Genomic DNA, 12647 nt, shown 5'->3' on the forward strand with positions numbered 1-12647 from the left:
TTTTCCTCTCCCCCACTTCACTCTTGCCGTTTTATTCACCCTCTTTTCTGTTCGCCTCTTTTTCGTTTGTTCCGTCGTTATGGCTAGTCCTTTATCTACTCCTTTATCTCCCGGGAATGAAATTATTAATTTTAAACAAAGGGAGGGAGAAAATCTAAAAGATGCTTGGTATAGAATTTGCAACACTCAAAATAAATCTGCTAGAAAGCAATCTACTTCCGTTCTTCTTCGCAATTTTTATGTAAGCGTCACTCCTTGGAATAGATATATTCTTGATACCATTACCGGAGGGAATTTCTTGGGTAGCCATACTTTTGATTCTTATAATGCTATGATAGATTTGTTTGGCTCACCACCTCTTTTGGTTATTGGAACCATGTTAACTTTGGAACATGTGATGCAAAGGCTTGAAATTATTGAAAATAAAGTTGCTACCGTAGAGTCGATAGAGAATTTGGATAAAAAGATCCACAGCCAAATTACCCGATACGGATCTAAGGTAGGAGTTGCCCTTAATTTTTTTAAAGAAAAAGAACCTATGGTTAATGAAAAGATAGATCAAGATTCTTCTAGAATTGATAAGCTTGAGGGTATTATTACCAACTTAGGGTCCGCTTTTTCTTCCATAAGAAATACTCCAAACCCTCCTACTAAAATTGCCAAGCTTATGTATGTTCCTAAAAATAAGGGTGAATCTTCTAGTAAGGAAACTACGGATCTCAAATCAATAAGTGTTCACCCCAACTTTTTTGCTATCATTAAGGAACCGTTTGCTACAAATGAATTTCTTGATTTCTTGCCTAAGAGTTTGATCATTAATAAGAAGAAAGAAACCCCTAGGGGTTGTAGGTGTCTTATTGAAGAATTGCCTACCAAAGATGGCAATACCTAGATCTATCCTTGCATTTATGCCTAGCTAGGGGCGTTAAACGATAGCGCTTGTTGGGAGGCAACCCAATTTTATTTTAGTTTTTTGCTTTTTGGTTCTGTTTAGGAATAAATAATCCATCTAGCTTCTATTCAGATGTGGTTTTTGTTGGGAATCGTAGCATAATTTTAAAATTTTCCTACGCTCACCAAGATGCATCTATGGAGTATACTAGCAACGAGGGGAAGGGAGTGCATCTACATACCCTTGTAGATCGCGAGCGGAAGCGTTCCAATGAACGTGGATGACGGAGTCATACTCGCCGTGATCCAAATCACCGATGACCGAGTGCCGAACGGACGGCACCTCCGCATTCAACACACGTACGGTGCAGCGACGTCTCCTCCTTCTTGATCCAGCAAGGGGGGAGGAGAGGTTGATGGAGATCCAACAGCACGACGGCGTGGTGGTGGATGTAGCGGGTCTCCGGCAGGGCTTCGCCGAGCTTCTGCGAGAGAGAGAGAGAGGTGTTGCAGGGGAGGAGGGAGGCGCCCAAGGCTGTAGGTTTGCTGCCCTCCCTCCTCCCCCCTTTATATAGGCCCCCTGGGGGGGGGGCGCCGGCCCAGGGAGATGGGATCTCCAAGGGGGGGCGGCGGCCAAAAGGGGGGAAGGGGTGCCTTGCCCCCCAAGGCAAGGGGGAAGCTCCCCCCTAGGGTTCCCAACCCTAGGCGCATGGGGGGAGGCCCAAGGGGGGCGCCCCAGCCCACTAAGGGCTGGTTCCCTTCCACTTTCAGCCCACGGGGCCCTCCGGGTTGGGTGGCCCCACCCGGTGGACCTCCGGGACCCTTCCGGTGGTCCCGATACAATACCGGTAACCCCCGAAACTTTCCCGGTGGCCGAAACTGGACTTCCTATATATAATTCTTCACCTTCAGACCATTCCGGAACCTCTCGTGACGTCCGGGATCTCATCCGGGACTCCGAACAACTTTCGGGTTTCCGCATACATATATCTCTACAACCCTAGCGTCACCGGACCTTAAGTGTGTAGACCCTACGGGTTCGGGAGACATGCAGACATGACCGAGATGCCTCTCCGGTCAATAACCAACAGCAGGATCTGGATACCCATGTTGGCTCCCACATGTTCCACGATGATCTCATCGGATGAACCACGGTGTCGAGGATTCAATCAATCCGTATGCAATTCCCTTTGTCAATCGGTATGTTACTTGCCCGAGATTCGATCGTCGGTATCCCAATACCTTGTTCAATCTCGTTACCGGCAAGTCTCTTTACTCGTACCGCAATGCATGATCCCGTGACTAACGCCTTAGTCACATTGAGCTCATTATGATGATGCATTACCGAGTGGGCCCAGAGATACCTCTCCGTCACACGGAGTGACAAATCCCAGTCTCGATCCGTGCCAACCCAACAGACACTTTCGGAGATACCCGTAGTGCACCTTTATAGTCACCCAGTTACGTTGTGACGTTTGGCACACCCAAAGCACTCCTACGGTATCCGGGAGTTGCACGATCTCATGGTCTAATGAAAAGATACTTGACATTGGAAAAGCTCTAGCAAACGAAACTACACGATCTTTTATGCTATGCTTAGGATTGGGTCTTGTCCATCACATCATTCTCCTAATGATGTGATCCCGTTATGAATGACATCCAATGTCCATAGTCAGGAAACCATGACTATCTGTTGATCAACGAGCTAGTCAACTAGAGGCTTACTAGGGACACGTTGTGGTCTATGTATTCACACATGTATTACGATTTCCGGACAATACAATTATAGCATGAATAATAGACGATTATCATGAACAAAGAAATATAATAATAACCTTTTATTATTGCCTCTAGGGCATATTTCCAACAGTTTTGTGTTTTAATTAGTGTTTGTGCCAAGTAAAACCTATAGGATCTTCTTGGATGATAGTTATTTGATCCTGCTGAAAATTTCAGAAACTTTCTGTTCACGAAAACAATTGTTAAAAATCACCAGAACAAGATAAAATACTGATTCCAATTGCAGTAGATCAATAAACAAATTATCTAGGTCTTCCTATTTTGGTAGAATTTTTGGAGTTCCAGAAGTTTGCGTTAGTTACAGATTACTACAGACTGTTCTTTTTTTGACAAATTCTGTTTTTCGTGTGTTGTTTGCTTATTTTGATGAATCTATGACTAGTAAAAGAGTTTATAAACCATAGAGAAGTTGGAATACAGTAGGTTTAACACCCATATAAATAAAGAATGAGTTCATTACAGTACCTTGAAGTGGTGTTTTGTTTTCTTTCGCTAACGGAGCTCACGAGATTTACTGTTAAGTTTTGTGTTGTGAAGTTTTCAAGTTTTGGGTAAAGATTTGATGGATTATGGAACAAAGAGTGGCAATAGCCTAAGCTTGGGGATGCCCAAGGCACCCCAAGGTAAAATCTAAGGACAACCCAAAAGCCTAAGGTTGGGGATGCCTCGGAAGGCATCTCCTCTTTTGTCTTCGTCCATCGGTAATTTTACTTGGAGCTATATTTTTATTCACCACATGATATGTGTTTTGCTTGGAGCGTCTTGTATGATTTGAGTCTTTGTTTTTTAGTTCACCACAATCATCCTTGCTGTACACACCTTTTGAGAGAGACACACATTATTCGGAATTTGTTAGAATACTCTATGTGCTTCACTTATATCTTTTGAGCTAAACAATTTTGCTCTAGTGCTTCACTTATATCTTTTAGAGCACGGTGGTGGTTATATTTTATAGAAATAATTGATCTCTCATGCTTCACTTATATTATTTTGAGAGTCCTTAGAACAGCATGGTAATTTGCTTTGGTTATAAAATTAGTCCTAATATGATAGGCATCCAAGATAAAAACTATAAAGTGCATTGAATACTAAGAGAAGTTTGATACTTGATAATTGTTTTGAAATATGAAGATGGTGATATTAGAGTCATGCTAGTTGAGTAGTTGTGAATTTGAGAAATACTTATTCTAAAGTTTATGATTCCCGTAGCATGCACGTATGGTGAACCGTTATGTGATGAAGTCGGAGCATGATTTATTTATTGATTGTCTTCCTTATGAGTGGCGGTCGGGGACGAGCGATGATCTTTTCCTACCAATCTATCCCCCTAGGAGCATGCGCGTAGTACTTCGTTTCGATAACTAATAGATTTTTGCAATAAGTATGTGAGGTCTTTATGACTAATGTTGAGTCCATGGATTATACGCACTCTCATCCTTCCACCATTGCTAGCCTCTCTAATACCGCGCACCTCTTTGCCGGTATCATATACCCACCATATACCTTCCTCAAAAAAGCCATCATACCTACCTATTATGGCATTTTCATAGCCATTCCGAGATATATTGCCATGCAACTTACCACTGTTCCATTTATTATGACACGCTCCATCATTGTCATATTGCTTTGCATGATCATGTAGTTGACATTGTATTTGTAGCAAAGCCACCTTCATAGTTCTTTCATACATGTCACTCTTGATTCATTGCATATCCCAGTACACCGCCGGAGGCATTCACATAGAGTCATAATTTGTTCTAAGTATTGAGTTGTAATTCTTGAGTTGTAAGTAATAAAAGTGTGATGATTATCGTTATTAGAGCATTGTCCCATGTGAGGAAAGGATGATAGAGACTATGATTCCCCCACAAGTCGGGATGAGATTCTGGACTAAATAAAAAAAGGGAGAGAAGGCCCAATAAAAAAATGAGAGAAAAAGAGAGAAGGGACAATGTTACTATCCTTTTTCCACACTTGTGATTCAAAGTAGCACCAAGATCTTCATGATAGAGAGTCTCCTATGTTGTTATTTTCATATACTAGTGGGAATTTTACATTATAGAACTTGGCTTGTATATTTCAATGATGGGCTTTCTAAAAAATTCCCTAGGTCTTCGTGAGCAAGCGAGTTGGATGCACACCCACTTAGTTTCTTTTGTTGAGCTTTCATACACCTACAGCTCTAGTGCATCCGTTGCATGGCAATCCCTACTCACTCACATTGATATCTATTGATGGGCATCTCCATAGCCCGTTGATACGCCTAGTAGACGTGAGACTATCTTCTCCTTTTTGTCTTCTCCACAACCACCATTCTATTCCACCTATAGTGCTATGTCCATGACCCACACTCATATATTGCGTGAAGATCGAAAAAGTTTGAGAACATCAAAAGTATGAAACAATTGCTTGGCTTGTCATCGGGGTTGTGCATGATTTAAATACTTTGTGTGATGAAGATAAAGCATAGCCAAACTATATGATTTTATAGGGATAACTTTCTTTGGCCATGTTATTTTGAGAATACATGATTACTTTGTTAGTATGCTTGAAGTATTATTATTTTTATATTAATATTAAAGTTTTATCTTGAATCTTTCGGATCTGAACATTCATGCCACAATAAAGAGAAATATATTAAAGAATATGCTAAGTAGCATTCCACATAAAAAATTCTGTTTTTATCATTTACCTACTCGAGGACATGCATGAATTAAGCTTGGGGATGCTTGATACATCTCCAACGTATCTATATTTTTTGATTGCTCCATGCTATTATATATTCTGTTTTGGATGTTTAATGGGCTTATTTATACAATTTTATATTATTTTTGGGACTAACCTATTAACCAGAGGCCCAGCCCAAATTGCAGTTTTTTGCCTATTTCAGTGTTTCACACAAAATGAATATCAAGCGGAGTCCAAACGGAATGAAACCTTCGGGAGAGTTATTTTTGGAACAAATGTGATCCAGAGGACTTGGAGTGGACGTCAATAAATCACCGAGGAGGCCACGAGGCACGGGGGCGCGCCCTCCACCCTCGTGGGACCCTCGTGGCTCCACCGACCTACTTCTTCCTCCTATATATACCTACGTACCCCCAATCCATCGAGGAGCACCACGAAAACCTAATTCCACCGCCGCAACCTTCTGTACCCGTGAGATCCCATCTTGGGGCCTTTTCCGCTGCTCCGCCGGAGGGGCATTGATCACGGATGGCTTCTACATCAACACCATAGCCTCTCCGATGATGTGTGAGTAGTTTACCTCAGACCTTCGGGTCCATAGTTATTAGCTAGATGGCTTCTTCTCTCTCTTTTGATCTCAATACAAAGTTCTCCTCGATTATCTTGGAGATCTATTCGATGTAATCTTCTTTTGCGGTGTGTTTGTCGAGATCCGATGAATTGTGGGTTTATGATCAAGATTATCTATGAACAATATTTGAATCTTCTCTGAATTCTTTTATGTATGATTGATTATCTTTGCAAGTCTCTTCGAATTATCAGTTTGGTTTGGCTTACTAGATTGATCTTTCTTGCAATAGGAGAAGTGCTTAGCTTTGGGTTCAATCTTGCGGTGCTCGATCCCAGTGACAGTAGGGGAAACGACACGTATTGTATTGTTGCCATCGAGGATAAAAAGATGGGGTTTATATCATATTGCATGAGTTTATCCCTCTACATCATGTCATCTTGCTTAAAGCGTTACTCCGTTCTTATGAACTTAATACTCTAGATGCGTGCTGGATAGCGGTCGATGTGTGGAGTAATAGTAGTAGATGCAGGCAGGAGTCGGTCTATTTGTCACGGACGTGATGCCTATATACATGATCATACCTAGATATTCTCATAACTATGCTCAATTCTATCAATTGCTCGACAGTAATTTGTTCACCCACCGTAATACTTATCCTATCTTGAGAGAAGCCACTAGTGAAACCTATGGCCCCCGGGTCTATTCTCCATCATATTAATCTCCCGTCAACAAACTATTTCTATCTTTGTTTATTTTGCTTTCTTTACTTTTAATCTTTATCATAAAAATACCAAAAATATTGTATTATCATCTCTATTAGATCTCATTTTTGCAAGTGGCCGTAAAGGGATTGACAACCTCTTTATCGCGTTGGTTGCAAGGTTCTTAATTGTTTGTGTAGGTACGAGGGACTTGAGCGTGGCCTCCTACTGGATTGATACCTTGGTTCTCAAAAACTGAGGGAAATACTTACGCTACTTTGCTGCATCACCCTTTCCTCTTCAAGGGAAAACCAACGCAGTGCTCAAGAGGTACCAGCTGGCCTCCGAGGTGGACGAGTGACCCGGCGCGGGCTCCAGCGGAAGGGGCCGAACCCGGTGCTGTGGGCGGAAACAGCGTCGTGCGGCGGCACGGACGGCGGGGGCGCGAGGCTGGCACGTGGCAGCAACGGGCTCGGGGCGAGGTGGTGGCGGCGGATCCAGACGGAGGCCAGCGGGGCGGGGTCGCCGCGCGGCGGTGTGCTGCTGCTGGTAGTCGGGCGGCGTGACATGCTGTTGGTCGTGGCGCGGGGCTGCGGCTCCCGGCGGAGGCCCGGGGCGGGAAGTGTGCGTGAGGAAGCGCGGCACGCCAAGCGGAACGCCAGCACGCCCGGGTCCGTCGGCGGGCCCGTGTGGAGCAGGCGGCGGGCGGGCGGCAGCATGGCATGGGCTTGGGAGGGAGGGAGAGCGGCGCTGGGGCCGTGGCCGCGCGGGCGAGCGGCCATACGCCGGCGAGCGGGCCGAGGCCGTGGCCGCGCGGTCGAGCGGGAGACGGCGGCTGACGGGCACGAGGAGGAGCCGGCCGGGTTGCGAGCGCGAGGCTGCAGAGCGGGGCGGTGGCGAGCAGGAGGCTGCAGAGCGAGGCGGTGGCAAGCAGGCTGCTGCAGAGCCGGGGCGGTGGCGAGCTTGAGCAAAGCACGCGCGCTTGGATGATGGGGGGGACGAGTGAGTGGATATCATTTGGTTTCAGGCTAAATTTTTCGCCGGTAGCCCTCAAGAAGCCAAAAAAATGCCTCGTGAGGCTCAACGGTTGGAGATGCTCTTAGAAGCCAGTCGGCAGTCTGCCGCCCCGCCCGTTTCGCGCAGCTTCGGCTAAAATGGAATGCGATGGGAACCGGCATGGGGCCTTGTTTGCAGCCTCGGGCGCAGAGAATCGGGTGGTGGGGCAGAGTATCGTCGGTTGGCCCTTCCGAGGCCCGAACGGAGGATGAAGGGAGGAGATTGGGCCATGGAGGTGTGGGCCCACACGATCACGACAGGCCAATCAACCAAAGCCTTTTCTTTTCTCCGATGCGAGGCACGCGGCACAGCCTACTCAATCAACCGAACCATTTCCATCCAGATCTCAAATCAAAACCGACGCAGCATTCCCACAGGATCTCGGCCCCTCCTCCGCCTCCTCCAATCCACACTCCCACTCCCCCTCCCCCGTTCCAACCGCCCCCGACGCCGGCCATGACGGGCACCATCGCGAATGGCGTGGCGGCGCCAACTGCCCCGGGGCTCCGCGAGAAGGCCGCCGCGGCGCCGCTGCCCGAGGAGCTGGCGCCGGAGGTGGTGGAGGGAGAGAGGGAGATCGTGCTGGGGAGGAACATGCACGCCTCCTGCTTCGCCGTGAAGGAGCCCGACGCCGACGACGAGTTCACCGGCGAGCGCGAGGCCACCATGGCCGGCGTCCTCGCGCGCTACCGCCGCTCCCTCGTCGAGCGCACCAAGCACCACCTCGGTAAAAGCCCCCTCCCTTCCTCCTCTGCTCGTTTCATGATCCTCGTGATCCGGTCCGGTTAGTGTAGACACACAGTGATCCTGGCCCCGATTTTATACTAACAATAGTATTTGCCCGTACAATGATAAATCCCGAGAGAACGTTTTTCATGTCAACTTTAGTTCACTTGAGATTGGCAAACATGTCAATTTTCTGACAAAAAAGCTACGAAGCACCGATACGGCGACACCGATACGCCGATACGAGTTCGGCGATACGGGATACGGCAATTTCTAGAAACGTCAATATGGCAAGTATATATACATAATTAATAAAATGGCGTGTAATAAAGATAAAACATACTAATAGAATGCGCGAGATGAGATCAAAATACTGCCCCATTGGTTGCCTCATGCATCTTTTCATGTCGTGAATGGTCATCGATGTCCTCAATCCTCGTCCATTAGCTTGCTGTCATGCCACTTCAGGCAGATTACATGGTGATTTGAGTATTTCCCTCCGTGCCAGTAGGCAGTAGCAGGAACATCAGCAAGCACCAAGCACATACGGGCATACGGCAAGCGCAGACACATGCCAGCAAGGCAGCCAAGCACATACGTCAAGCACACACACCGCAAGAATCAATTACCTCACTCTTGCCAGTGCGGCGGCGACGAACCAATCCTTTTTTTTTTTGAGTTGCGGTGACGAACCAATCAGTTGGCGGCGGCGTGCTCGTCGCCCTCGATCCAATCGAGAAGTCGAACAGAGAGCGAGAGAGCACTTAGGCGTATACGTGGGCCTCTAATGGGCTCGAGGCTGCATGGCCGTGTCCTGCCTGTATCCCCGAGCGTGTCCCCAGCGTATCGTCATTTTTTTCTTTTTCTTTTTAATGGGAAATCATGATACGCCTGGGATACGAGTATCGCGGCCGTATCGTGCACATCGCCGTATCGGCAACGTGCAGTACGCGGACACGCCAACTTTTGACGTATCGGTGCTTCGTAGCAAAAAAGTAAACTGGGACAAAGTTGCCATGTGTTAACAACTAAAGTTGCCATGAAAGAACGTTCTGGATGATATGCTTAAAATCCGAACGTTCGGGATTTATCGGGGTCCTAACCTTTTGGTGAGGTGGTGGAACGTGTATCTGAGTCCATCCAGTTCCTGTAGGTGCTAATTCATCCATGAATTTGGTTGAGTGCAAGACAACTGATCTACTTGCACTCTCACGACACTCTCATCTGTTTGCTTGTAGGCTACCCATACAATCTGGACTTTGAGTACGGTGCTCTTTCCCAGCTGCAGCACTTCTCCATTAACAACCTGGGCGACCCATTCATTGAGAGCAACTATGGCGTGCACTCTAGGCAGTTTGAAGTGGGTGTGTTGGATTGGTTTGCTCGCCTTTGGGACCTTGAAAAGGATGAATATTGGGGATACATTACAAACTGTGGCACTGAAGGAAATCTGCATGGGATTCTTGTCGGGTCAGTACTTACAATATACTCTTCTTTCTGACAGAGATATAGCTCTTCTTTCTGACATCTTATTTACATCTACAAACTGTTTTACAGAAGAGAAGTTTTCCCTGATGGGATCTTGTATGCCTCTCGTGACTCCCACTACTCAGTGTTTAAAGCAGCGAGAATGTACAGGATGGATTGCGTTAAAGTGGATACTCTTGTCTCTGGAGAAATAGATTGTGCAGATTTTGGGAGAAAGCTACTTGAAAACAAAGATAAACCTGCTATTATTAATGTCAACATTGGTGAGCTACATACACTCTTTACTCCACATGCAAATCTGCACCTTCATGATCGGGCTGTAAACCTAACTGTTCCTTCATGTAGGGACAACTGTCAAGGGAGCAGTTGATGATCTTGACTTGGTTATCGAAACACTTGAAAAAAGTGGGTTCAAGGATCGGTTTTATATACACTGTGATGGTGCTCTGTTTGGTCTGATGATGCCATTTGTTAAGCAGGTACCTCTATTTTGCACCCTAATGCCATAATGGTTATTTCTTTTGACACAATTGTTTTATTATCCTTGATTTATTTTCTTTATTGCTGATCATCAGGCACCTAGGGTATCCTTTAAGAAGCCCATTGGGAGTGTGAGTGTGTCTGGTCACAAATTTGTTGGATGTCCCATGCCCTGTGGTGTCCAGATAACAAGGTTGAATCACATAAATGCCCTTTCTAGCAATGTTGAGTATCTAGCTTCACGAGATGCTACAATCATGGGAAGCAGGAATGGTCATGCTCCCATCTTCCTATGGTACACCCTGAACAGGAAAGGCTATAAAGGTTTTCAGAAGGAAGTTCAGAAGTGCTTGAGAAATGCACATTACCTGAAAGATCGGCTCAAGGATGCTGGAATTAGTGCGATGCTTAACGAGCTCAGTAGTACAGTAGTTTTTGAGAGGCCAAAGGACGAAGAGTTTGTGCGACGGTGGCAGCTTGCTTGTGAGGGAAGTATATCACATGTTGTGGTAATGCCCAGCGTCACTGTTGATAAGCTGGATACTTTCTTAAATGAGTTGGTGGAGAAGCGGGTAACCTGGTACCAGGAAGGAAAATGCCAATCCCCTTGCATTGCAGCTGATGTAGGCCAGGAGAACTGTCTTTGTACTCTGCACAAGACATAAGTTTGTCAGGAGACACTCTCTCCGAGTTCAAACGTTGGATACTTGAGTATTTACATTGGTTGGTGTCGTTTTTACCACCTTCCAATCGTGCATCTTTCATTGTTCCTTGTTGTCACGGACTCGTATAAATTTAGTCCTTGCTTTATGTCTTTATGAGACAGATCTTAGCACAGTAGCATGCTGAACTTTATGTGGTGTATTCATCGTCTGTCTTCATCTATTCTTCTAATAAAGTTCTGTGCAAAGATGTATCCAAATGAAGTTACTGGTATCTTGTCCTGTATCGGCATGCCATATTCGTAACATATTTTGTGTTGTTTTACAAAGTATAGCAACTCATTTGCTAGTCATAATTTCGAATAAGACAGAATGCTTATTGTTATCTTACTCTTTTTCAGCATGTGCTGACGAACATATGGTTAAAATTGGAGTCGACTAACTGAGGACAATATTGTCAATTTTTTGTTTTTCTTGAGAAATAATGGGTCAATGACTCATAAGAATCCAGAAGAGTCTTAACACAGAAACATCCTTGCACATTTTATAGTAAAACTTAACTATCTAAAGTGCACTTATCCTAACACTAACTTGAGACTTTTATTCTTACATCCGTGTTCTGGCAGATTGTGGTGTAGATACAGGCGATAAGTAGGAATGCTACTTTTATGCATAAATGGCCTACCACTAGCAACAAAAGGTTAATCTATCTGTCAGATACTCAGATAAGGTCAGAACCTCTTGGCCGACTAAATGCCGCATCTATCTTTATATCTGGATTCAACCTATTTCTGTCAGCTGCCGGAATGCATCTAGAGGCGAGAAAGATGTGTTTCTGATTTCATGTGAAAAAAAAAAACAATGCCTGCTCTTGCATAGAGCTACTCCAAAAGTTGACCCCAAAGACTTGGACTCTGACATGGAAACTGACTCGGCTCTGACATTGGACTCTTATCCTAACTCTAAGCTTTCCTAATGTACTACCGACTGCCTGGACGGCTGGACCATCTAACTGGAACATCTGCTTCCGATTTCCCTGACAGGGAGTCCACAAATACCATTAAATAGACTACCTTCATGGGTGTTTTTCAGTTTACAGCTGATATGGGCCTTAGATTTATGAAATATATCCTAACTAGTAAAGATTGGAGGCAGCATGAAAAATAGTTGAATTTCCACGGTAACTAAGCTCTTTCACCGTGCAAGTGATAAGATGCTGCCTCATAAAGTAGGGATATTAATATGTCAGTGCCTCTTCAATTCAGGTGATCCATATCCAAAAAAAAAAAATGAGACCAATCCAAAGGCTAATCCTCATTGGCTTTTTTTTATAGGAGAAACTCCGTGAGCACCGCGTTCATTTGCTGATAGAGTCTATTGCTTGTTTTTTGCTGTTTCTATGGGTTCATGCTCATCTTAGCCCAGGTGATATTTAAATAACCTGTGGATCAGCTTTCACCACAGAGTGCTCTGAGCCTATTGTGCTTTGTTCTCCTTTTGACTGGTAGTCACACCTGATTATTTAAATGACACGCTTTTGATGTTCTATGGCTATTTAAGCTTTTGTTGTTATGATAGTTGGTG

The 12647-nt window shown here is 45.1% G+C and overlaps 1 protein-coding gene across 1 annotated transcript; it reads left to right on the top strand.

Moving 5' to 3' along the window:
- Nucleotides 1-8012: 8012 nt before the first annotated feature.
- Nucleotides 8013-11327, top strand: LOC109781573 (serine decarboxylase 1). The gene is made up of 5 exons (XM_020340163.4): nt 8013-8434; nt 9672-9903; nt 9991-10184; nt 10267-10400; nt 10497-11327. The coding sequence occupies exons 1-5, from the start codon at nt 8164-8166 to the stop codon at nt 11064-11066; spliced, it is 1401 nt and encodes a 466-aa protein (XP_020195752.1). The 5' UTR covers nt 8013-8163; the 3' UTR covers nt 11067-11327.
- Nucleotides 11328-12647: the final 1320 nt, after the last annotated feature.

The sequence above is a fragment of the Aegilops tauschii genome, chromosome 2, assembly GCF_002575655.3.
Source record: "Aegilops tauschii subsp. strangulata cultivar AL8/78 chromosome 2, Aet v6.0, whole genome shotgun sequence".
Classification (NCBI taxonomy): Eukaryota; Viridiplantae; Streptophyta; class Magnoliopsida; order Poales; family Poaceae; genus Aegilops; species Aegilops tauschii.